Source organism: Xyrauchen texanus, chromosome 34 (assembly GCF_025860055.1).
Source record: "Xyrauchen texanus isolate HMW12.3.18 chromosome 34, RBS_HiC_50CHRs, whole genome shotgun sequence".
Lineage (NCBI taxonomy): Eukaryota > Metazoa > Chordata > Actinopteri > Cypriniformes > Catostomidae > Xyrauchen > Xyrauchen texanus.
The window spans coordinates 12028681-12056612 of NC_068309.1; the positions used below are offsets into that span (position 1 = coordinate 12028681).

At 42.2% G+C, this 27932-nt stretch overlaps 1 protein-coding gene across 1 annotated transcript in view; it reads right to left on the reverse strand.

The window, feature by feature from the left end:
• Positions 1-7033: 7033 nt before the first annotated feature.
• Positions 7034-27932, reverse strand: part of mmp17a (matrix metallopeptidase 17a) — an 87901-nt gene continuing 67002 nt past the window's right edge. The window contains exons 6-10 of the mRNA XM_052103908.1: positions 27716-27818; positions 17531-17613; positions 15635-15787; positions 13494-13751; positions 7034-9625 (exon numbers count right to left, since the gene is read on the reverse strand). Coding sequence (XP_051959868.1) covers positions 9303-9625; positions 13494-13751; positions 15635-15787; positions 17531-17613; positions 27716-27818 — 920 coding nt within the window. The 3' untranslated portion in view covers positions 7034-9302. The remainder of the gene's footprint in view (positions 9626-13493; positions 13752-15634; positions 15788-17530; positions 17614-27715; positions 27819-27932) is intronic.

The window sequence follows — 27932 nt, forward strand, 5'->3', positions numbered from 1 at the left end:
TATAAATCTCCACTTTCTATTTCTGAAAATTATTGTTCTCTTACGAGAGGTTCTCTCGTATTGCGTAAGCTAGCTTACGCTACGGGAAAGATTCATCTTTTCTGAGATATTGAAGCCAAAAAATTATCCTTAATTTTTGTATCCATTGTCAACGCAGTGCGGCAGCTGCAGACCTTGAGCGGGCTATCTAGCGAGCTCATAGGTTGCTCTGCGGCAACTGCTGCAGCCTATAGACGAGCTTGGGCGAACTCGCATCCAATGAGAGGCGTCCAGCGCTCACTGCATCAAAGCCCGCCAAAATGGCCGTGACTAGAGTGCATATAAGCGTAGTTCGTAGGCTGGAACCCTGATTTTCATCTCTTCAGCGAAGCTCTTCGCATCACTGAACTGGAAGCCGCGTCGCCGTTCGAGGGGCATCAAGCAAGCGTGGACAGCGCTTGAAGAAGCTGGCCGTCTTCGCCACCTTCAGCCGTCCTGCGAGCTACGCCATCTGTCGATGTATCCTTTTTAAAAGCAAGCTAGTTCTTAAGAACTTCACAAAAGAGTACGAGCGTCTTTTTTAAGATGCCTCGCTCCACTTGCGCCTCAAGCCGCGCTCCTCTCAGCACCGGAGACCGCCACATCATCTGCGCTCTCTGCCTGGGACTGGGGCATGCAGAGCTCGCCCTCGCCGAAGGCGGATGCGATCTCTGCGAGGAGCTGCCGATGTCGACCCTGCAGGCTCGACTCGAAGCGCTCAGGACCGAAGACGCGCGCCGCCTTCCGTTCAGCCGCGCGAGTAAAAGCGCCGCTCTCAAAGGCTGCCGGAAACAATGGTAGAAGCGATTGCCTCGCCGGAGCCCATCCCTCGAGCATCGCCTTCAACCTCCCCGCCCACCGGGACGCGCAGTTGCCGCCGAGCAGCTGCTCTGCTGCCATCTCGACGAAGAAGCGGAGGATAAGGGCTGTTCCATCATGGCTTCGGACAGCGAGGAGTGGTCAGGCTCACACGCCTCCTCGGCCCAGGAATCCAGCAGGACCCGCGCCGAGTCGAAGGGGAACTAACACGCCTCCTCACACAGGCCGTCGACCGCCTCGGGCTCGAGTGGTCACCGCCCCTTGAACAGGCACCCAACAGACTTGACGGCTGCTTTCTACAGAGCGCGCCGCGCAGCACCCGCTACCGGGCTGCTCCCTTCCTGCCGGAACTCCACGCCGAGCTTTCCAAATTATGGAACGTGCCTTTCTCGGCCAGGGTCCGATCCCACGTCTCCACCTCTCTTGCTTCGGTGGACGGCGCCACTGAGAAGGGCTACGCTTCCATCCCTCCGGTCGAGGATGCGGTAGCAGCACACCTTTTGCCCGCCCTCCGCGAGATGGCGGTCTAAACCAGTGCTCCCGTCTAAGGCCTGCAGAACAACTTCCGCCTGTGTTGGCCGCGCCTATTCCACCACCGGCCAAGCTGCATCTGCTCTGCACGCTATGGCCGTCCTACAGATCCTCCAAGCGGACCTTCTGCGGGAGTGGGATGAGGAAAGTAGGCATCCAGAGGCGGTTGCAGACATACGGAGTTCTACGGACCTCGCCCTCTGCGCTACCAAAGCTGCAGCCCAAGCTATAGGGAAGTGCATGGCCGCGCTGACTGTGACCGAGAGACATCTGTGGTTAACGCTAGCCGACATGGGAGAAGCAGAGCGCTCTACGTTCCTCAACGCACCGCTCTCTCCATCCGGTCTCTTCGGCTCCGCGGTGAGTGGTATCATTGACCGGTTTTCAGAGGTCCAAAAAGCCACACAAGCCATGAATCTCTTTCTGCCTCGTCGCGCTAGCTCCTCTGCAGGCCGCTCACGTGATCAGCCTCCTGCACGAGCCTCTTCACAGCGCCCAGCTCAACAATCTCAGACTTCTCAGCGTCGACAGGGCGGCCGCCCTCGAACGCGCTCAGACCGCCGCCCCCCCGCGGGCCTCGATTTCAGGTAACGCTGAAACCAGAGCAACCGAAGTCTTCCTAACTTTGTTGAACAAACGACGGCTCAGTCTCGCTGCGGCCGGACCACCTTCAAAGCTTTGCCCCCTGTCAGTCCCCTTCTCTCAGGCTACTACAGTGGTGAATTTAGCAGCCAACAAGCCGGTGACACTGCCCGCTTGCCTGCACTCAAACGCCGTTTTCACGGCGACCCAAATAAATCTTGTAAAGAGCAAACATGTCTTATAACACATCCCGTGCCCCTATCAGAGCACGCTCTCATAAAGCGGTTACGAACCGCTCGAGCGTCAGAGTCAATGAAGGCGCCCACAAATGCGTGCGCGCGCCTATTCTCTGGCCGCTCTGTCACACGACCAGCCCTATGTGTAGAAAATGTGCCCACAATCCAGTGTTCACTTCTGCACACAAGCACTGCATGTCTCGTGTCCCCACCAGAGCACGCTCACATAAAGCGGTTACGAACCGCTCGAGCGCTAGAGTCAATAAATGCGCCCACGAATACGTCGCGCGCCCATTCTCTGCCGGCTCTGTTACATGGCCAGCAAACATTCCTCTGTGTGTAAGTCCCGTGCCCATGACTATGCTTGCGCATCACGTAACAGATGTGACTCTGTCCCCATTCATTCCAATCGGAAGTCACTCACAAAACAGCCTGTTCATGCTGTCTGCGAGCAATCATGCATGAACACACTAAACGCAGCTCACACATTTTGTTCAGCTCTGTGTGCGGCAATCAGAGCTGAATTGGCCATTCACCCTCTAGCGTTACGCTTCAAAGCGTGGGAAGCTATTCCAGGGATATCCAAGTGGGTGTTAAGCACAATACAACAGGGCTATTTGCTACAGTTGGATCGCCACCCTCCTCGCTTCAGAGCGCGGTTCGAAACCACTGTGAACACGGAAGCAGCGTGCATGCTTCGTTCAGAAATAGCAAGCCTTCTGTGCAAAAGGGCCATAGAGAAAGTGCCACCCTCTCTGAGCGAGTCGGGGCTTTACAGCCGTTATTTTCTTGTTCCCAAGAAAGACGGCGGCCTCAGACCCATATTACATCTCAGGGTTTTGAACAAGGTGCTTGCAAAAAGACCGTTCAAAATGCTTACAATCAGGAAACTCCTCGCGCATGATGCGCCAGAGGGACTGGTTTATTTCTCTCGATCTGAAAGATGCATACTTTCAGATTCAGATAAATCCGTCCAGGCCATTCTTGAGATTCAGCCGACGGCCAGGTTTATCAATACACCGTCCTCCCGTTCGGCCTGTCCTTAGCACCCGTACTTTCACGAAGTGCATGGATGCGGCGCTCGCACCCCTGTGGAGTCAGGGTTTGCGAATTTTGAACTATTTGGACGACTGGCTGATTATGGCACAGTCACATATGGAGCTTCTGTCTCACAGAGCAGTTCTCCTCAGCCATCTGAACAGTTTGGGTCTTGCAGTCAATTGGACCAAGAGCTCACTACAGCCCAGTCAGACAATTTCCTTCCTTGGAATAGAACTAGACTCCGTGGCAATGACGGCTCGCTTATCTATACAGCCGCGCGCCGTGTTCAGCGACTAGCCGCATCTTTTCAGATGAACAGCCTCACGCCTCTGAAGAAATTCCAGAGAGTGCTAGGTTACATGGCCTCAGCCGCAGCAGTACTTCAGCTGGGTTTACTGCACATCGCCCGCTTCAGCATTGGCTAAACACCAGCGTGTCTCGCCGGGCTTGGGCCACAGGCCGCCAGCCCATCAAGGTGACTCAGACCTGTATATCAGCTCTGCAGCCCTGGACAGTGGCCGAATGGTATCAGCGGGGAGTGACAATGGGAGCTGTATCTTGCCGAAAAGTCATCTCGACAGACGGCGTCCAACACGGGTTGGAGCGCGGTCTCGCGAGGGCTCTCTGGTTTTCGGCCTATGGTCAGTTCAGGAAAAGCTCCTTCACATAAATTGTCTGGAAATGATAGCGGTTGAGTACGCGCTCGTGCGCTTTCTCCCGGTCATTCAGGGTCACCACGTCCTGGTCCGTTCGGACAACAGATCTGTGGTATCCTACCTAAACCGTCAGGGCGGTGTCAGATCCAGGAACCTCTTCCATCTGACGAAACGCATACTGAGTTGGTCCCAGTGCCACCTGCGCTCGCTGAGGGCGACGCACGTGCCAGGCCACCTGAACGACGGCCCGGACAGACTGTCCAGAGACAATATTCCCCCAGGGGAATGGTCCCTGCACGCTCAAACAGTCCAGACGTTATGGCACCTATTTGGAAGAGCAGAGATAGACCTCTTTGCGTCCAAAGAGAACTCTCACTGCCCAATATTTTTCTCGAAAAGCGAGGACGCGCTGGCCCAGGACTGGCCCAGACGCCCGCTTACGCCTTCCCTCCCATCTCGCTATTGCCACAGGTAATGCAGAGGATCAGGGAAACGCGTCACTCGGTGCTCCTCATAGCCCCGCGTTGGGAGAATCAGACATGGTTCCCGGAGTTACGCAGCTGTCACTGACAGCGCCGTGGCCCATCCCAGTGAGAGCAGATCTCCCTCAAGCTCACGGCACAATCTGGCATCCCCACCCAGAGCGCTGGGTGCTGCATGCGTGGGTGATCAACGACTACCCGTCGCTCTGCCAGAAGGAGTAATAAACACCATCATACATGCTAGAGCCCCTTCCACGAGAAGACTCTATGCGTCAAAATGGTCTGTGTTCTCAAAATGGTGCACCGACAGAGACCTGGACCCGCGGACATGTGGGGTGTCGTCGCTGCTCGTATTCCTACAAGAGCTGCTGGATAAGGGCAGATCCCCATCCACGCTCAAAGTGTATGTGGCGGCCGTTGCGGCGTTCGCTGAACCCCTGCACGGTCAGTCATGGGGTAAAAACGAGCTGGTCATCCGCTTCCTCAGGGGAGCTAGAAGGATGAACCCCCCGCGCCCCCCATCGGTTCCTATCTGGGATCTTTCTATAGTTCTCGAAACTATGAAAGCCCCCCCTTTCGAACCACTTCAATCCGTGGATTTCAGTCAAACGTGTGGGAGACCTTCACGCGCTGTCTGTCAGCGCTGCGTGTCTTGAGTTTGGACCAAGTGACTCCAAGGTCATTTTAAAGCCTAGACACGGCTATGTTCCCAAGGTGATCGGTACTCCTTTCAGAGCACAGGTCATTTCCCTATCGGCGATGCCAGCACCCGATAGGGAACGCGACGCCAATCTCCTTTGCCCGGTCAGAGCACTGAGATTGTATACTGCGCGCTCCGCCGCTTTCAGACGCTCTGAGCAGATTTTTGTTTCGTTCGGAGGGCGCACCAAAGGTCTCGCCACCTCGAAACAGACACTATCTAGATGGATAGTGGACGCTATTGCTGCTGCATACGCGTCAAAAGACCTGCCATGCCCGTTGGGCATTAGGGCTCACTCCACTAGAGGCATGGCATCCTCGTGGGCATGGTCCAGCGGGATTTCCATTCACGACATATGTGTGGCAGCGGGATGGACTTCCCCTCCAACTTTGTCAGATTTTACAATATGGAAGTGCCCGCTCTGCAGGCAAAACTACTAGCGGTTTAATCACGCTACAGCTCCCCTGGTGAGCTGCACTGATGGGTCACATTCCACACAGACCGGCACCGCCGCTCTGTCGTTCCCTTCACACTATGTGCTTATGTATTACACAATCAATGACCCGCATTCTTGCCGGCCAAATATTATTTCCCCACTCATAAGGGCTCCCCGGTCCCCCTTAATTCCCTGGGGCTCATACAGTGGATGCTTGGCACGCACGGCGTTGACAATGGGTTCCCGTAGTGTAAGCTAGCTTACGCAATCACGAGAGAACCTCTCGTAAGAGAACGTATCGGTTACCTAACGTAACCTCGGTTCTCTCTAGATGAGGGAACGAGCATTGCGTAGCTGGTCGTGCTCACGCCCACGGCGACTTTTCGCTTCAGTCAATGAAAACCAGGGTTCCAGCCTACGAACTACGCTTATATGCACTCTAGTCACGGCCATTTTGGCGGGCTTTGATGCAGTGAGCGCCGGACGCCTCTCATTGGATGCGAGTTCACCCAAGCTCGTCTATAGGCTGCAGCAGTTGCCGCAGAGCAACCAATGAGCTCGCTAGCTAGCCCGCTCAAGGTCTGCAGCTGCCGCACTGCGTTGACAATGGATACAAAAATTAAGGATAATTTTTTGGCTTCAATATCTCAGAAAAGATGAATCTTTCCCGTAGCGTAAGCTAGCTTACGCAATACTCGTTCCCTCATCTAGAGAGAACCGAGGTTACGTTAGGTAACCGATACGTTTTATTGAACTACGCCTTTAATTTTGCTCAACCATAAGCATACAATCAGTGTTTCTGTGTTTTGCCTTCAAATGAAATACTTTGACGAAAAAGCAAAACCCAAGCATTGAAATCTCAATATGTAGTCCCTTGGCTCAAAAAATATAGTTTCAGTCATTGGAACATGACCACTCTGCTTACCTACGGGCACAGCCGGTCTCCAGGCAGCCATGCATGCTAATTAGTAGCCCTGGAAGCTTTGATGAAAAACTCCTGTTGCTTAAGGCACTTTGGTTAAATTTGCTGCAAGATAACCGAAACATCATTCAGAGTCATAGGTTTTGCTTTCAACACTTTTTCTAATCTTTTACCTGCACCCACACACAAAAAATACCTACATCTCGCTCATGTCTGCATTTCCCCTACACAGTGCAGAGTGGGTTTGTTACCAAGGTGACAGATAGTTTCCATACCCATTGCAAGGTATGTATTTAGTATGGGCTCAGTGTTCCAGTGATATATGAAGACCCTCCTTGAATTATAGTAAGACGGGCACAGTAGAACACTTGTGCTTCCACACAAATAAACGGGAACATGATACTAACAGTTCTGGGGTGGTAAGACAATTCTGATTGGTGACATCATGTTATTTTGGCATTGGTGGGAGAGCGTGGTATAAAAACAGTGGTGTGAATACGATGGCTGCTGGTGTGTGTGACAGCAGCTGTCATGACTTTGGGGAAAAGCTCCATGGATCTCGTATTTGGTCTCAGTGTGACATGAAATGACTGTAGTCATCATGCAGGCTTGCTCACTCCTCTTTATTTTTCTACAAAAATATTTCACCTTATAAAAGACAGCTCAGAATTAACATTGTTTTTTTGCAATTGCCATAGAAGATTTTTACCTTAAATATATATATATGTATATATTTGTATATATAGTAAATAAGCATTTCTTTCCATATATGGTCTGAGTACACTCTCAGCAGCCCAGAATATGTCAAACATCCTCCCAGTCCATTTAAGTTTTTGTCAAAATGTCCTCTGCTCTCTGACTGAATAATGTGAGTTGGAAAGACCGTAATGAGAGATAAAATACAGAAAATATAGTGATATAAACAAAGCTGTAAAATGTATTTAGCTCTGGTGAAACCAGCATCATGCATGCCCTTTATGAACACAATAGCAGTGGTGATTATAACAAACATACAGTCAGTTGAACTGTCGTAACTGTCTATGAGCGATCACATTTGTGGTATCACAAATTGCGATATCTGTTGTCTTTAAATACAGACAGTTTTAAAGTTGAGTAACTGTAAATGCTTAGAACAAGGCAGACCAAGCAAAAGACACCAAGGGGAGAACTCAGGTAGGTAATAACGCAAACATGGCCACAAAATAAGTGAAGGATGCAATTTGCAATGTGTAAAGCAATAGTTTATTTGCACTGAAATGTGGCCTGCTAAAGTGGTGCAACTTTGGAGGCTGCGTTAAAGCAATCCATAAGACTCTAGTGGTTAATTCCATATCTTCAGAACTCAAACAGATCAATATTGAAATTATTTTTTACAACAAATTCTCCTCCCTGCCAGTAGGTGGCGATATGCACAGAGAATGTAAATGCCAAAAACAAAAGAAGAATGTGAAAGTGAAGATTGATGGTAAAAAAGGACTTAAATATTGATACGTTTCTCACCCACACTTATATCTCTTCAGAAGGCATGGATTGAAACACTGGAGTCGTATGGATTACTTTTATGCTGCCTTTATGTCCTTTTGGAGCTTCAAAGTTTTGGTCACTGTTCACATTTATAGTATGGACCTATAGAGCTGAAATATTCTCCTAAAATTCGTAATTTGTGTTCAGCAGAAGAAAGAATGTCATACACATCTGGAATGGTATGAAGGTGACTAAATGATGAGAGAATGTTTCTTCTTGGGTGAACGATTCCTTTAAAGTTGTTACTCATGGTCTCATATGATGCCTCTAATCTGCAGCCAGCAAGAAGCTCCAATTAAGAGATTTCTGCCACCTTCCCAATAGAGATATTACTACTTTTATTATCATCATGATCATTACTGGATCTTTCATCAATGGAAATGCCTCGAAATGCTGGTTAATAACGTGCGCATTTAATCTCTTGAAATAAACTCAAAACAGTTTAAAATGAATCTGAATGTTTCAAGTAATAATAATAATCAATTTAACATGTTAAATGTATTTTTTAAATGCGTTAAAAATAATACATGTCCCTTGTCCATTTGTTTTCGTTTGAATGTGCATTGAGTTTGCTACACCTCACATTTCGGAAACGCTCTCTATAAACGCATCATTTAGAAAAAGATGATGTTAGGAAACTGAAAGGGAGGTTTCAAACTTAAATGTATTAGTGTAGACTTGGCCTTTATAATGCCCCCTGACCTGCCAGTAAATTATGTGACAAGATACTGTTCTATCATCAGAGCAATTCAAGCTTTTAGAGTAACCTAAATGCAAAGAATGTTTTTGGTATCAAGCCAAGTTCTTTAAAGTTGAACTATTTTTCACTTTACACAGTGTCTTAAAAAAAAGCAATGTTCATGGCAAGAAATGTTAAAAAAAACAGAGCAAGGCATAACACACTGGCAAAACAAATCCATCCACAGTAAAAAAAAAAAAAACGGAAATGGAAATAAATCAAACAATAAATTGACCTTTAAAAGCCACTTTATGTATTGTCTATCTTCAATACTTTAGTCGTCAGCCACAATAATGGAATATCTTTCTAATATCTTCCTTTGGTGGCTTTTCTCAACAAATATTGATTTATGCGATTTATTTTGCAATTGACAGCCCTGATGATAATAATAATAATAATAATAATAATACAGAATTTCCAGTTGAAAAGAAAAACAAAATAATCAAACAAATGAAAAAAGGTGAGCCAATCCCTTCATTTATTGAAGTGCTGAAGCCTTTCCACCAGTCCCAGCTGGCGAAAGGTTTTTCCAGAGCTTCTCATTGCTCTCTCCATCCACAGGCTGCTGTATGTTCCAGTCCTGGAGTCTGAGTACAGGCCTGTGGCTCTGCCCTTATCATAGAGGAGCAGAGGACAGCGCGAGAGCGAGCGTCCAGAGTGGCGCTAACACCCAAGTGGGCGTGAGAGTGAGTCGCGTCCCCAGCGGCGAGGCTGAGTCCGAAGTGCAGGAACACACTTCATAGCCATTTTCTGCATGATCCTTGTGGTGCTGCCCGTGGAGTCTTGTGTTTGAGTTGTTCTGCATCTCCGGGGAGTCTGACTGCATTTCTGAGCACACAAGCCAGTCTTTGCCGATGGGCCGTGGATAACCTGCTTCAACCTCCATATCGCTGCCTGCCACCCGCCAGTACTCCTTTCCCTTGAAGAAATATGATGCACCTGGACAGAAAGGGTGAAAAAGGGAATTAAGTACAAGTTGTCACACAGAAAAACTTTTACAGACATGCTTTCATCTGTCATATATATCACCAAATGTTGTTTCACTTTCCCTCTGCAATTTTTTGTCAGCTCCACTTCCTGTTTTGAGACCACCAGGGGCGATTCTAGAATTTCAGCCCTTTCAGCTCAAATATAGTAGGACATGTTATGTTTTCTGCTTTGAGTGTTGCAGCGGGTTTAAAACTCAACCAAGTAACTTTTTATTTGTTTGTAATAAACCAATCAAAATCGCACCTGTTTTGTTTACATTTTACTTTGTGATTGTTTATTTTATGATTTGGAAATGGAAAAAACTATATATTGACTTCTAAGGTGCAGTTCACATTGAAGCTGTCCTTGTGCTAAAAAGCCAAGTGCAATGCTGCAAACTGAGCAGAATGCAGAATTCTTGAGATGTGTTTTAAACAGTTCTTTATAACTTTGTGTCTAAAAAATCTGGCGCTCCATTACAAGATGCTAAAAAACAGCATGTCAAAGATGGCCATCTAGCACGCGTTTGCCTAGGAAAACCAATAAAAACAAAGTAGACAAAAATCGCTAAAGCCACTGTTTGTAATGTCAATTCAATGCTTTACTCGTCTGCCACAATAATGTAATATTTGTTTGGGTGCTTCTTTAATATTAGTAGCCTACTGTGCATGTGATTATTTGCTATTAATTTGATGACTTAATCTGCATATCATACAATTAATTTAAAAAAGCGATTGACATAATATTTTTCAAAATAGCTGTTGATTTTTAATAAATCAATCAAAATTTGTAATATTTTATGTTGTGATTTAACTGAAAGTTGTGTTCACTGGAAATGGCCGATGTGACATGCATTCAGTTATTTCTATTTTAATCACTTAATTTTTGTTCGGCCTCTTGATTTGGAGTGTCTGTCTGAAATAACATTATTTTATTTACAAATATCATACATGTGACTTGATTGCTATAAACTTTATTCATTAAATATTTACATTTTTCTTTCCTTGCCGAGACAGCTGGGATGGACTCCAGCACTACCGGCGACCCTACACAGGACAGGCGGCTATAAAAGATGGATGGATATTTACATTTACTTTTGATAGTTACATCAAAGTGATGATTGAAAAACACTGAATTAAATTATTTTTGGTGGCATTATAAGATCTCAAAACTATAGTTTATATTGTATTATTCACAGCTTTGTCATTATATGGCTCTGAAATCAGTGGAAACATGAGCCAGTTCTTAAAGAGGTCAACAGCTACCCCCGCCAGCACCGGCATCATTTTGGTGAAAAAGGGGAGATGGACTTTTATATGGGCCATCTATGGAGGGTCTGGAATCACTTATGGAGACCACCTTGGTTTGACACTTCATGGAAAGCTATTCCTTTTGTGCAGTCTAATACTTGCTTTTGTCCTATCTCAATAAGAGCTCCATTATCTCTCTTTCACTTGGTGGGTTCAATTGGCCATCATTGCTGTCTCTTTGAACTGGATCATGTTGCCAAACCCCCAGGTCTAAGACAGTTCTTTCTCCCTGTGGAGGCCAGGGACCTTCACTTTACAGTTTGACCTGTTCACACTCTCAGTTCAAACAGCTATGAACAGAACCTGTTGGGTTGACACAAGCTCAGATCTGATGAGCTGAAGTTTGCTGCCTACAGAGCTGCCACTGAAGGGAAGAGCTGTGTGTGTACACCATACTGTGTTAGTGTAGAAAGAGACAGACCCCGAACATAGAATCAAATATATATAGAGATAATCTGTTTTGAGAAGAATGCTTTTAGCTATATAGTTTATCAAAATAACTATGGACATGCTCCATAAAGAGCATGAGAGTGTTAAGGCAGATGTTTTAGTAACATCTCTGATTTAAACTATAGCAAAGATACAGTTCAATTTGGTAAGTTTGATTTATTTCCATGAGTCAGTTCAAACTGTTTGTTACAGTGAATCGATTCAATGATTTAACGATTCGCTGGTGTCATCGCTCAAAATGTTCATGGAAGTCTCTGCGTGGCCTTTTCATATACTAAAATGTTTTAGAAAACTTTAGAATATTGCTGATTATTACTATGCATTGTTGGGCCGGGTATTGATAAATATTTCCTGATTTGATTCCAATTCATAAGCTCTCAATTCATTTCTGAGTACAGTATAATGTCCCTTTTGCTTACATATGAAAGAAATGTTCTCCCATCCAATGCTGTTAATTACACAGGGGACCTTCTAACTAGGTACATTTTGAAAATATTTTTTTCACTAATGATATTTTAATAGTTTTTCATCATTTTAGTCACAATTTGGCTTTTTATAAATTAACAAATCCATGTATTCAATCAATAAATAAGTGTAGCGTGGAGGAGGGCGGGGCCAGAATGACGCATGCCCAAACCCCAATCAGCCTGATGAGGCGTGCGAGGGATAAAGGTGAGCGGAGATGGCAGTTCGAGAGAGAGAGAACTATGGCAGCTGCCCTGCATGTGTTTATGTTTTATGATAAACTTAAACTTTATTTATATTGTCAAGCCGGTTCTCACCTCCTCCGTTGCCTTATAAACCCATTACAATAAGATATTATATTTCATATATAATTTTTTAGTAAAATGTATGTTTGGTAATTGCATAATTTGTACTATTTACAAGTATTTACAGTATTTAAAGAACAGCTTTTACTCTCAACACGCAGTGAAAGGATCTCGTTGCTGAATACTCCACTACACAATTACTGTAAAGTGAAATGTAAACATTTACCAACCAGTTGCCAAACACCTTTTAGTCGTATAGGGCGAAATTAGTTTGCTAATGCGAGTGATTTTGCTCTTATTGTAGAGGAGGGTCTGCGATGGACTGGCGACCTGTCCAGGGTGTCCCCTGCCTTTCGCCCAATGTTAGCTGGGATAGGCTCCAGCCCCCCGCGACCCTGTACACAGGATAAGCGGTTGACGATGGATGGATGTAGAGGAGGGTTGCGCATAGAGTAAAAGATCGATCTTGGGATTTAAGAATCGATATCGAGATTGTTTAAATGAAGATCGTGATGCATCGGAAAATCGATATTTTTACCCTCCCCTAATGTATTGCTGTATTGGTGCGTATAATAGAAAATGATTCACACTTGCACAATGTTCATTTAGTGAAATTCAGTGTGGAAAACATGCGTTGATTATTTTTTAACTACATTAAACTTTTCAAATTTACTTGGCAACAATGGCTGTTTGATTGAAATGATGGTTCCTCTGACTAAGAAAAAAAAAAATAAATAAATAATAAACTCTTTTAAGGACCATTTCAGAGTAAATATTGAGATGAACACAGTTAAAAGGCTGATGAATATAAAGTCCTATTTTTAAACTACTTAAACTTTATGTACCCCAGTCTTGATTCTATTTAACACAACATTTCAAAGGCATACTCTTCATCCTTAAGAGTGAGAATTCGAGAACCACACTGTGCATCAAGTACAATGCTGTGCATTAGGCATGACAGGACATTGCTCCATTCTGCTCACATAGACCAAACTGCTGCTATGACAACCAACCAATCAAAACACCTGCTCCGCTAACACCCTCTCCATCTAAATACAATCACTTTTCATTACTTCCAAGGCTGATGGTGTTGCAGTATTGTGTATTTACCCTCTACTATGATGTATGCTTTGGGTTTAAAGATATTATGGTGCATTTCTAAAGTAGGAATAATTCTGATGTTGCCTGCTACTCACTTATCTCCATCAGACGTGAGGGAAACAGGAAATCCTCTAAAATGTAACATTTTGGAGTTCGACTACAATTTTAAACAAATAAAAAGAACATAACAGGATTTACAGTACTTACTGTCAGACCACCGCATGGCATCATCTAACTGAGGTGGGATTCCTTTCCATAGTGACGTATCTTTCGGGTAGCCGAGGTCCATGCGCCGCAGGTGGTCATCATATCGCCAGTAACGGTTGTCCTTGAAGAAGTAGGTCTTCTCGTTGTGCAGCCAGACAAATACTGCATCCACCCCTTCCATGGGCAAGCCAAAGTCACTGAGGGGCCGTGGATAGCCCTCCTCTACATTATTGTCCTTGAACACCCAATATTTCCCTCCTGATGATCAGAGAGAGAAGAATTTCAACCTCGAAGTAGAAAGTTGTACAACCCTAAAGGCCTTTTTAACCAGATAAATAGAGAGCTTGTAAGAAAATGCAGATGCTGTGAAATACATTTAATTGAATCTAAACATTTAACACATTTGTTTAACCTCCATGATTTTGAGTTGCATTTGGATTTGAGGATTCAAAAACGTACATTATATTTTCGGGAGCAATGTGTGCGTTATATTCTACTCTTATTGAAAATCTCAAGAGCATTAAATTCCAATAATTTAAAGAATTTCTTTACAAGAGTGTTTATGCTCCAGGGACAATTTTGCTAAAAAAAATATATATACATATATATATATATATATATATATATATACACATTGCAACCAGAAAGTATTCACAGCGCTTCACTTTTGTCACATTTTGTTATGTTACAGCCTTATTCCAAAACGGATTAAATTAATTATTTTCCTCAAAATTCTACAAACAATACCCCATAATGACAACGTGAAAGAAGTTTGTTTGAAATCTTTGCAAATGTATTAAAAAAAAATAAATAAATAAATAATAAAAAAACAAAAAAATAAAATCACATGTACGTAAGTATTCACAGCCTTTGCTCAATACTTTGTTGAAGCACCTTTGACACCAATTACAGCCTCAAGTCTTTGAGTATGATGCTACAAGCTTGGCACGCCTATTTTTGGGCAGTTTCTCCCATTCTTCTTTGCAGGACCTCTCAAGCTCCATAAGGTTGGACGGGGAGCATCGGTGCACAGCCATTTTCAGATTCCTCCAGAGATGTTCAATCGGGTTCAAGTCTGGGCCACTCAATGACATTCACAGAGTTGTCCCGTAGCCACTCCTTTGTTATCTTGGTTGTGTGCTTAGGGTCATTGTCCTGTGGGAAGATGAACCTTCGAGTGCTGCAGAAATAGTTGTTCTTCTGGAAGGTTCTCCTCTCTCCACAGAGAAATGCAGGAGCTCTGTCAGAGTGACCATCAGGTTCTTGGTCACCTCCCTGAATAAGGCCCTTCTCCCCCGATCGCTCAGTTTGGCAGGGCGGCCAGCTCTAGGAAGAGTCCTGGTGGTTCCAAACTTCCTTTACGGATGAGGGAGGCCACTGTGCTCATTGGGACTTTCAATGCTGCAGAAAAATTTCTGTACCCTTCCCCAGATCTGTGCCTCGATACAATCCTGTCTCGGAGGTCTACAGACAATTCCTTGGACTTCATGGCTTGGTTTGTGCTCTGACATGCACTTTTAACTGTGGGACATTATATAGACAGGTGTGTGCTTTTCCAAATCATGTCCAATCAACTGAATTTACCACAGGTGGACTCCAGTCAAGTTGTAGAAACATCTCAAGGATGATCAGTGGAAACAGGATGCACCTGAGCTCAATTTTGAGTGTCATGGCAAAGGCTGTGAATACTTATGTACATGTGATTTTTTTGTTTTTGTTTTGTTTTTTTTATTTTTAATAAATTTGCAAAGATTTCAAACAAACTTCTTTCATGTTGTCATTATGGGGTATTTTTTGTAGAATTTTGAGGAAAATAATGAATTTAATCAATTTTAGAATAAGGCTGTAACAAAAACAAAATGTGGAAAAAGTGAAGCGCTGTAAATACTTTCCGGATGCACTGTGTGTGTGTGTGTGTGTGTGTGTGTGTGTGTGTGTGTGTGTATATATATATATATATATATATATATATATATATATTTTTTTATATTTTTGAATCATCAAACAAAATCTTATTAAAGGGCCTTTTAAAGCCATTATAGATCTGTGGAATTACTACAAATGACCAAGAACCATAAATGTAAACAAGACAACAATGTACAACTAGATTTTTACATTTTATGAAGAAATATATAAAATACCTTTAAAGAAGACTATCTTATGGTCTCCAGGCCTCTCATATACAGCATCCACACTGTCCAGGTTGGGAGGCAGACCCCTCCAGAAACGATGAATCTGTGCTGGCCTTAATGACACCAGGTGCTTCTCACGCGTTAGACGCCAGAAATACTTCCCTGTTGAGAGGATTCAGAGTAAGAGTACGTGAGTATATGTGTGTTTATGTAATCTATGGTGTAATTCTGTGCATGTTGTATAGTGCATGATACAGTATGTTGTATAAGAGAAAATTATTAAATGAGCAAGGAATGTGTGCATGCCCAGGGGCAGTGGGTAGTAGCATGCCCAACTGGCAGAATCAGCCAAGAATTATTATTTTACTGTAACTCTGTAACTTAAAAAATACCAAAATACAGGCAGTGGTGTAATTCACATTAGTGACATGACAGGAAAAGAAAACATTGTACAACATTCCTAGTTCCAGGAACTCTCACTCTCAACATCATCTGTGCATCAGAAATGAATAAAAAAATTTTTTTGGGACCACCCAAAAAATGTGTAAAGATGTAAATAAATAAAAATGTAACGTTTAACAAAATTTGACACTATTGTTTCATTCTGCTTTCTAAATAGTGGTTGGAAATCATGTCAATAATCAACATGTTTTATTGACAGCATTAATTTTTACCAGCAAGAATAAAAACATTTTGTGAAAACATTTTTCTAATTTATTTAAATTGTTCATCTCTCCTTCCTTGCAACTAACATACTTTCAAGAATAGTTTTTACTTGTGTTGTGCCTTTCTAAGGAGTTTCTTGCTGCCAATAGCAATTCTCCCCCTTAATTGCCTTAAACTTGCTCACTGGGGATTTTAACGAGTTGACGAGTAATCGGGTCGTCAATCAACTTGTGTACTCTCTCTTTGACTAACATTTAAATTTGCTCAGTTTGCAAGAAATCCAGTTTCACTACAGTGCCCTGCGTGAGTTTTATCTGAAAAAGCTATTTGCTCAGGTGACTGCTGGGGCTTTTTCTTCTATCAGCATGCATGGTAAGATCTTCTTTTGGCCATGACACATAGAAGCAGGTCTATATCAAAGTAAGCAGTAGCCAAATCAGGCACTGGCACACATCACTATCTTATGTAATAGTTTAAATAAATGTATTGGTGGTAGAACTGCTTGTTTGGGGAGTTATGTTTTGTGTTTGTCCAACTTCCCTGATTTGTTGGGGGATAGTATCTGCACTCAGGGCTTTATTAGGAACATTATGGTCCTCATAAAGTGTCCAACATCGTCTTCTGCTGTTGTAGACCATCCACCTCGAGGTTCGATGTGTTGTGCATTCTGAGATGCTATTCTCCACATAACAATTGAACAGAGTGTTATCTGAGTTACTGTAGCCTTTCTGTCAGCTCTAACCAGTCTGGCCATTCTCTGTTGACCTCTCTAATAAACAAGGTGTTTCCATCTACAGAACTGCCACTCATTGGATGTTTTTTGTTTTTGGCACCATTCTGAATAAATTCTATAGACTGTTGTGGGTGAAAATCCCAGGAGATCAGCAATAACAGAAATACTCAAACCAGCTCGACAGGCACCAACCATCATGCCACGATAAAAATAACTGAGATCACATTTTTTCCCCCATTCAGATAGTGGATGTGAACATGAACTGAAACTCCTGACCCATATCTGCTAGATTTTATGCACTGCACTGCTGCCACACGACTGGCTGATTAGATAATCGCATGAATATGTAGGGTGTACAGGTGTTCCTAATAACGTTCTCAGTGAATGTGTTTGTGTATGTATATGTTCAAGATAAATATCCTATCAATACATCATACCCACATTAACATGCGAGAGTTGTCATGAATAAACTATTGATTTGACTCTGTACTTCTGGGTATCTTTACCTTTGAAAAAGAAGGCCTCCCCTCGAATCTGAGCTACAGCATCAAAGTGGCTGGTGCAGCGGTCAGGGGCGTCACGGGCTGGTCTGAAAGAAAGAACAAAGAATATAGGAATCAAAAGAATAAACACTGAAGTCATTGAATTGTAAGGGGTGTGAAGGTAAAGCACAGTATTTTTACCACTAGAATGGTTGAGAGCTTGTTTCTCTGAGCAACTGAATCATTGGCCACATACACACTGCAGACAAATACAGTTGTCCCTCCTCTTCTGAATGTTTAATCCAGTTCAGTACACAGAATTGGTATATACAGGAGTGACAACCGCATTCTACAACCAAACTCACTCTGAATAGAATTAAATATACGAGTCTCTCCCAACTCAAATATACAAAATCTGAACTTTGCAATGTGTGTATGTAGCAGTTGAATCTTTTGGTATATCTTGGTGTATATCTATGTATGATTATTTTTGGCCTGCTACATTTGTGCAACCAGTGTCAAATAGCCTGATTATGCAAACCAAGGGAGATGTTATTCCTTTCCTGCAATAGAAGTCTCCCTGAATGCGTTATACCCTAGGCTAATGACTGACTTAGCACTTTGACGTGGCTGGGTTGCTAATGATGAAGCAATTACAGCGACAGAGCTTCTTTTGTGAGTGGGAAGTCGCCTGACACTTTATTAACAAAGATCTTCATTCACAACTTATTAGCTGAGCTCTCTGTTAGGAATACATTACCGACCTTTGTCTAACTAAATCTACCTGAGATTGAGAGAGAGGTTATTTAGTGATTTTACACCATGCCAGCTTTCATGGCTATTTTCATGGCGAAAAACAAGTAAAAATATCTTAAAAGGTAGAGTAATTAAAAAGGTTTTTAAAATGTATTTTTGATAAGAACCCTAAAACTGACTCTGACTTTGTTAAAAAATCTCTTCAAAAGTGTTTGCTGAGTAAAATAAATTAATAAAAGAAATAAAACCAGCACAATCCAATAAAATATGCTTCAAAGATAGTGGATTCTGACATGGCGGTGCATAATGATGGATCTTCATCTGATATTAAAAACGTATGTGTGAGCCTGGAATGTCCCATTCGGCAACGTGTGTAAATGATGTGATCCCAGCAATTACAGAAATTAAAGAGACGTCATTTGCCTACTGCAGGGTTGATTTCATGCAATTTGTTTGTAATGTATTGATCCTATTCTGTTTGCCATTTGTTGGTGATGTAAGAGATTATGGTAGGTTTCAGATCTGACAGTGGTATGGAGCATTTTTTTATGATCTGTAGGAAGTACTTCTTTAGAGTCTGCATGTTCATTTCCAAGGATTCCACAATGGCCAGGTTCCCAATGAAAGTAAATATTAAAATGATGTGCCTCCAGAGCACTTGAAGACATGATTTTGAAACCGTTATTAATAAGAAATGTCTCTGTTGTGTGGTCTTGATGTGATGTGTAGCCTCTGCTGTAAAAATTGAGCTCTGATTGGGGATCTTTATTCTACTTTTATGGTGATTAAACACATATGCAGCCGTTACATGATCTCTAGACTTTTATCCGTCTATAGGTGTTTTTGTGTGATGGAAACAACCATCCAGGAGTTGTTGAAGGTATTCAATTGGATGGGTTTCAGATTTTTTGTTCATTGTTAAATCCAGGATTATTATACATTTTTTTTTAGATTCATGCAGATGTATGTCTGTTCCAGTATGCTTAAGTCAACTCTTATGTTTTCTAGATGGGATTTAATCCATAGACCAGGAGGTTGGATATGCCTCGGTTTTCACTCATACAGATATGTATATTGGGGTGAGAAGATTGCATGATATGCTGGATATTCTTTGTTTGTCTTTACTTTTGTTGAGTATTGTAGGGCTAATTTGAGACGTCTGTTTTCTAGAGGAAGTTCATTAGCCTCTACATATAAACTTTGAATTGGTGATGTTCTGAAGGCCCCCAGTGCCAGACATATGCCTCGATTGTGAACTGTGTCCAAAAGTCAAATATACGATTTCCTGGCTGAGCCATACATTATACTTCCATAGTCCAAGCGTGATCTGATCAGCGTTCTGTAAAGGTTTAGGAGAACTGAGCTCTCTGCTCCCCACTTAGTCTTTGCTAAAAACCTTTAAAATATCCATTGCTTTAAAACATTTATCTTTTAAAATCTTTATGTGAGGGATAAAAGACAATTTATTGTCAAAGGTTATTCCAAGGATTTTGGTCTCCTTGACAACTTTGATAAGATCACCATCCAATAATAGCTCTGGGTCATGATGGAGAGGAGCATAACTGTTAAAAATGCATACTGTTGGACACAGACAACGCCTGGGCCCTATTAATTGTCAGCTGGATTTTCCATTCAGTCCTGTTCATGAATTTGCCTCTGCATCAAATACAAATGCCATCTACATAAAGGCTGCAATTAATTTTTGATCCAATGACTTTTGCAATACTCTTTATTTTGATACTAAAAAGGGTCACTGATAAGATGCCTCCTTGAGGTACTACTAAGTCTTGTCTGTGTGGGTCTGATTGGGTAGTTACTACCCTTAATTTAAAATGTCAATTTGATAAAAAGTTGGCAATAAAAATGGGTAAAACCAAACTGATGTAAATTCTTTAAAATACCATACTTACAAGTTGTGTCATAAGCTTTCTCTAAGTCAAAGAAGACAGCAACAGCATGTTCTTTTCTGATAAAAGCAACGCATACATAAATGTCCAGCCTTATGAGGTGATCTATAGTGCTTATTCCTTTTCTAAATCCACTTGAGCATTACTTATTAGATGTTAAGACACCAGCATCCAGTCATTTATTAACCATTTTCTCCATGGTTTTACATAACCAACTCATCTGGTCTACAGGCCAGTAGCTGGAAGGTTCGTTATGATCTTTTTCAGCCTTTTGAATAGGAATAATTTCCACTTCTTTCCAAGAATATGGAACATCCACTCACATCCAGATGGAGTTAAATATTTTTAAAAGTAAGGACAGGATAGTGTAATGGCAATTAAAAAAAAAAAATGTATAGTGAATTTTGTCGGGTCCAGTTGCAGTATCATGTGATCTGCTTAAGGCCCACATAGTGTGCAGCCATAAGTGAAAGGTTGGTTGTAAGGTTCCATAATATTGGATGAAAAGTTAACTTCTTGTGCCTGAATTGTTTGAAAGGCAGGGAGGCAGTTCTCAATAGAGGAGTTATTTTCAATTGTTTCAGCTAGGATATTTGTAATTTCTTGTTTTATAGTTAAGACTGTATCTTGATGTTTAATATGTTGAATTCAAGGTCCATTGTTCTTGCTCTTCATTCTTCGATTCAGATTCCAAACCTTTTTCATTGGGAGTTTTTGATGTCACGTTGGATAAAAACTGTCTACAACTTTTGTTTCTTCACCTCATTTATTACTCTACGCCAGCGTTTCTCAACGGGTTTTTAACGAGTTAAAAACTCGTCCAAACGCCCTAGGGGGCGTTTGGACAGTGTTGGGGGGCGATGTGAACGAGGCAGCAGAGAGGGGGGCGCTCAGGCACAAATGGGGGGCGTTACTCAGAGGTACCCAACAGGCGGCCTGCGCAAAAATCTTTTCAGCTCTTCTCCTTAGCCTATGTCTTCGTCTTGCTCGGATTACTGCTGCCACTTCACCAGGAGGATATGCCAGGAGAGCCGCTTCCTAAGTTACACATGCTTTTAAGAGGCGGAGAATTTTCAGCGCAAAATAGAGGCGCGCTTTCACCGGCTTTTTCTGTACATAACGCGGAATACATAATTAGGCGCATAATTAGTGCTCAGGGCTCACACTAATGACCGTAATTAATAAAAAAAAAAGTGGCTGTTTTTGACGTCGTTTTTTCTTCGGTTCAGTTCAGGTGGCCGAGCTGTTGTCGTCTTTTTTTCTGTTTCAGTTTTTTTTTTTACCAAAAACTCAGGCTTCAGGTATCAGTGTTGCAATTGTTTGGCTGTAATAGTATTTCTGAAGTGTTTTTGTTTTTTTTGTTTTTTTTTAGGGGGCGTTAAGAGGATCATTAAGAGGTCAGGGGGGCGTTTGTTCAAAAAAGGTTGAGAACCACTGCTCTACGCACTTGTGCTCTCTTTATTATGACATAGATGAGGTGTAAAATCTTCTTTCAGATTTCTTCTGCTCTTTTATAGCCTTTTTGCAGTTATCATTGAACCATGGCAATCGTTTGCATTTCGTATTTGGTGAAGCTTTTGGAATGGTATAGTATGCTATGGAGATTAAAATACTGGTCAAAATTTTAATAGGATCTGGATCATCCTCAGGAACTGCATTGAATCTTTCATAACATAAGGTTTGAAAATTGTACCAGTTGGCTTTTTAAGTTGCCATCTCGATATGTTTGGTACTTCTCCTCTTCCTTTGAAGGTCAAGATTAGTGGAAAATGGTCACTTACACAGAGCTCATTCCACACTTTACATGAGAGATCTATTAGTAGCTCAGGTTGGCAGATGGTTAGGTCAATTGCTAAATAGATACCTGATAGGTAAAGGGCACAGGGCATGGTTGTTGATAAAGTCCTCAATGCTCATTCCTTGTGTATTACAGTGATTACTACCCCTCAAGGAATTATGGCTGTTAAAATCCCCCATAAGTATTGTAGTATATTTGGTGCAGAGGATCGAACAATTTCTATGCAAAATGACTTGTATCCAGGAAAACCCGACCTTTTAACCCTGGAATTCCTCAAAGCCATAAAACTAAGAGATTTCCAAAATAGCACCCTAAAGTCTGGCATGGCCCAGCTAAATGAAATGAATCACATCTTGACTATAAAGTGAACAAAGGAGACTTCTCCAAGATCACACACTCCTTCTTGGGAGACTGAAGCTCTCTTTAGGTTGTTGATTTGAGATAATTAACAAGTGCCAAATGGCTGGTCAAGGAGACTAACCATTCTGCTAAATCAGCAAGACAGCATGATTTAAAACAAAAGGGCCATTGGCCAGAGAGGCCCCTGCATCCCACGGGACAGTCTCAGCATGACCGTCTGAACTTCCACACAGGCATCAAACTGTTGACTCTATGCATGTTGGACAAAGCGTACAAGAAAATATTTTATCCCAAGCTTAACCTGACACCATACCCTGACAATAATGTTTCTCATAACGTGGAATGTATTATCCATGTTGTAAAACCAATGAATTAACCATTATAACTTTTTATCTGACATCCTATTTGGAGCTCTCTTTGGAGTTACACTCAAGATAGTGAGAATCTGAAGCTGTCAAATTCCAAAACTCAGTTTACTAACATTTTACCCTCTTAAATACATAACTAACATTATTCTTGTCTTTGTCATGTGAATATCTACCTTAGAGATGGTCATACTACCTCACGTATGGTTGTCCTGGCTTTAACCATATGATTTATTCTTATTACTCTTGTAATCACTTATCATGAATGTAATTACCATTGCATTTATTATTATTATTCTCATGTTTACTATCATTGAGAATCTTTCGACATTTCAGTTATGTTTGTTAATTAATATTTGATATATTCAGTTGTATCCAAGATATAAAATGCATGGTTAAAACATGTACTTTTTCGAGCTGGAATCTGTAAATCTACTTTGAAAAGAAAGGAAAGAGTTGACCACGTGACTCCAAAAAGGCACTTCTGTTTGGCTCAGGACACCTTTGGGGTGCGGCCAGTCTACACTCAAGACTCTGGTTCCAAGGAAGAATGCTCTCTCTCTCTCTCTTCTCCATTCTTCACTTCCTCTTCAGCTTTGCATCCTCCTCACTCTAGCCCCTCAAGTTCTGTGCAAAGTTTAAGTCAAGAGAAGCTCTTCTCTTCTCTGTGCTACAACACACACACGACTGGAGTCACAAGTATCCTTTGCGGAAGGCCTCACTTCAAAGCCCTGTCTCATCATCCCAGCAACAGACATCCACGATCTTAACAGAGGTCCAAAACATAGACTGAACAACCAGAACTTTCTACAGAGAGCCAAAGAATCAAGCAATACAAGGAAACGCAAGTACATCTCCAGACTTTGCTGAAAGTGCTGATGTCTCTCTAATATAATTAGAGTTACCCGATTGCTACTGATTAATCATAATTCCCTACAATAGAAATTATGAGCGAATACCATGAGACAACGAGTATTATGATTTTGATGGTGGAGAATTTTATTCAGACAAATAATCTCATTATTTGTAATTGATCTTTCTTATAAGGGTTGTCTAACATGACTCATTCCATTACAAATTTCCTTACATAATGACAAAGACATGCAAACAGTTTAATTTAATTCCTAACACACATACAGTTCCCTACATAATGATGGAGGAATGTGGGCACTTTAACCCATACTGTGTACATTTATACTATCAAAATTTCCTACAGTATGAAAGGGAAAGGTGATGCTTTATAGTCATATCCGGTGGAATGTATGCATACTGTGAAAGTTCTCTGGAGAGTAATTTGTACTGCTGTTACTTGTAAATGACTATTTAGTGTAATGTATTTGTGTAATGTATTTGTGTATCAGATTTTCTAATTAAAGCAGCTGTTCCACCAAAAGGCAAGTGGATTTATAATTGAAGCTAATCATTGCAATTCTGCAAAGTTATCTCTGAGCCCACTGCAGTCCCATCGGATAATGTGATCCATATTTATGTTAAAAAGCAAAGGGATATTACCCCTAGTTCTGCCTTTTGGTGAGCGGCTACAACTATGATGGCCACTCTCTTTCATTTCAACATCTTTGATTGCTTTCATCTTAGCATTCTCAACTTGTGATATTTTTGATTGTGAACATCCTCCTTTTTTTTTTATAATTCTTGTTAATTATTTGGTTATCTGTTTGTAAGTTCTGGTTGGTTTGGCTATGGGTTGATGTAGTTTCATTCTGATTTCCTGCACTCTTTGATCCAGGAGGAGGAATACCTTTACAGTTACTGACAGTTTGTGATTTATCCTTTTTTCAGCCAGGTCAAATCTGTCTGGCAATCCATGAATTTTTATTTTATTTTCTGGATTTCGTTCTCTTTAATCCACATTAAGCATTCTTTTGATGTAGCCATATGTTCTCCTGCACAACTGCAGCATTTGTGTGGCTTCTGACAGCTTTCTTTGTCGTGAGCCTCCTCTCCACAATTGCAGCAGACATGCTTATTCTTACAGCTGTTTGATCCATGTCCATTCTTTTGACAGTTAAAGGTTATAAGTGGATTTTGTGTAAATAAATCCACTAGAACACTCATATACCCGATTGTGATTATTTCTGTAGGACGATGTTTATTGAAGATAATAATGTAAGTGCCAGTTTGGATAATTCGATCTTCTCTTTTGAGAAGAAACACATACTGTATACCACAAAAGTGAGTACACCCCTCACATTTTTGTAAATATTTGATTATATCTTTTCATGTGACAACACTGAAGAAATGACACTTTACTACAATGTAAAGTAGTAAGTGTACAGCTTGTATAACAGTGTAAATTTTCTGTCCCCTCAAAATAACTCAACACACAGCCATTAATGTCTAAACCGCCGGCAACAAAAGTGAGTACACCCCTAAGTGAAAATGTCCAAATTGGGCCCAATTAGCCATTTTCCCTCTCTGGTGTCTTGTGACTCGTTAGTGTTACAAGGTCTCAGGTGTGAATGGAGAGCAGGTGTGTTAAATTTGGTGTCATCGCTCTCACACTCCCTCATACTGGTCACTGCAAGTTCAACATGGCACCTCATGGCAAAGAACTCTCTGAGGATCTGAAAAAAAGAATTGTTGCTCTACATAAAGATGGCCTAGGCAATAAGAAGATTGCCTAGAGCACGGTGGCCAAGACCATACAGCGGTTTAACAGGACAGGTTCAACTCAGAACAGGCCTCGCCATGGTCGACCAAAGAAGTTGAGTGTACGTGCTCAGCATCATATCCAGAGGTTGTCTTTGGTAAATAGACGTATGAGTGCTGCCAGCATTGCTGCAGAGGTTGAAGGGGTGGGGGGCCAGTCTGTTAGTGCTCAGACCATACGCCGCAAACTGCATCAAATTGGTCTGCATGGCTGTCGTCCCAGAAGGAAGCCAATTCTAAAGATGATGCACAAGAAAGCCCGCAAACAGTTTGTTGAAGACAAGCAGACAAAGGACATGCATTACTGGAACCATGTCCTGTGGTCTGATGAGACCAAGATAAACTTATTTGGTTCAGATGGTGTCAAGCGTGTGTGGCGGCAAACAGGTGAGGAGTACAAAGACATGTGTGTCTTGCCTACACTCAAGCATGGTGGTGGGAGTGTCATGGTCTGGGGCTGCATGAGTACTGCCGGCACTGGGAAGCTACAGTTCATTGAGGGAACCATTAATGCCAACATGTACTGTGACATACTTGACATACATGTCTCCAGACCTAAACCTTATTGAGCATCTGTGGGGCATCCTAAAATGGAAGGTGGAGGAGCACAAGGTCTCTAACATCCACCAGTTCCGTGATTGTCATCATGGAGGAGTGGAAGAGGACTCCAGTGGCAACCTGTGAAGCTCTGGTGAACTCTATGCCCAAGAGGGTTAAAGCAGTGCTGGGAAATAATGGTGGCCACACAAAATATTGACACTTTGGTCCCAATTTGGACATTTTCACTTAGGGGTGTACTCACTTTTCTTGCCAGCGGTTTAGACATTAATGGCTGTGTGTTGAGTTATTTTGAGGGGACGACAAATTTAAACTGTTATACAAGCTGTACACTCACTACTTTACATTGCAGCAAAGTATCATTTCTTCAGTGTTGTCACATGAAAAGATATAATCAAATATTTATAAAAATGTGAGGGGTGTACTTACTTTTGTGAAATACTGTACATCACTCCTTGAGATTTAAGTTCTGTATGTATTTCTTCTACATCGTCCAACTATCTGGTATGTATCACTCCTTTGCTGTTGTTGAGTGTTGGATGTGGAGGAGTCACTATATTAAATCCAGCCAGCAAAATGGCATGAAGAAGGTTCTCTGAATTAGCATTCTTACAACATTCCTCCAGAATCTGGCCAGATCGCAGTTTCTTCACCTCCTTAACAGTACCAGCTATTCCTGTAATGCCCTTGTGAATGGTGAAAGGAGATAGCTTTGTGATCAGCATATCTGATGATGCAGATTCAATCATTAAAATTTTTGGATATGTAGTTAGTTAGATGTAGAAGCACATTGATTCTCCGAAGTTCAGTCCATGTCCAGGTCTAAAAGTATTTTTTTTGGATATGTGTTTAATAGCAATTTTTAGCATATTATGCTTCACCATCTTTACTTCCCACCCACCTTGGTGTTCAACAATGGGATGCACACATCCTCTGAAATCCTGCAGATTATGCACCAGGGATATAGGGATGGTATGCCTGAGCACAAAAAATGAGAAATGTTCCATCTACTCGACTGACACTTATTCAACACCTTCAGGGATACTGAAAAGATAGCTGATGTTAACTTATCACATAGTTTTACCAGGCCATGTCTTGACCAGTCCAATTGATCGAATCGGGCCTTTCCAATCTCCCGTCTAGATGAAGTTGAAGCCAAAAGCACAGTGCTGAAATAATTGAAGTCACAGCAAACTGCATTTCTCAGGAGCCAGGATCTCTTCTGACATCGGTCACAAAACACGGCAAACAAGTCACCCTCTTTTGTCGTATTTTACGAGTAGCAGGGGGATGCTAGGATTTTAACCACTTATTGTCCTAACAGAGATGTAGATTGTGATGGTATAAGATGGGCAAACTCAAGAACAATAGAGAGAGAAAAAAATCATATAAACAACTGTGACCCTAGTATGGGAGGCTCAAGGATTATTCACTCTTGCCCAAGGAGTAGACCCTAGCACTATGGAAGGAAGGAGTGTGCCACTGTTCCTTTCAAGATCTACCACCACAAAGTTGGGTCCCGTGCCATACACGGGAGATGGAGAGAGAGGAAAATGGAGAGGAGCGGGCTACTCTCGAATGCAGATAAACACTTGTTTACTAGAGAAGAATTGTGTCTAATTGCGTATAATTTGTCATTCCAGCATTTGCTTCAGGAAGGCTGAGTGTGGTTGAGGGTAAATTATGAAGTCCAGACATACTCTGTTGAGTGATGGACCACTACCTCTGCTATTCAAACACAAGACACGCTGACCAGAGGAATGTGTGTTTTGCGGGAATGAGATTCTTCACTCACGGGACTGTGGATCTGTTTCCTGGTAGATCGAGCAGGACAGGAGGTTCAGCTGTTTGAGAGGGGTCGTCTGGCTGCGCTGTGTGCGATACCGAGTCCCGAACACCTGGCAAAACACAATGAAGGTCAAGTCGAACTTGTACAAATTAACGTTTAAATAAACATCAGCAAGGAACACTAAGAAGACTCTTTAAACTCTTAACTTTTGGACAAACCCTTT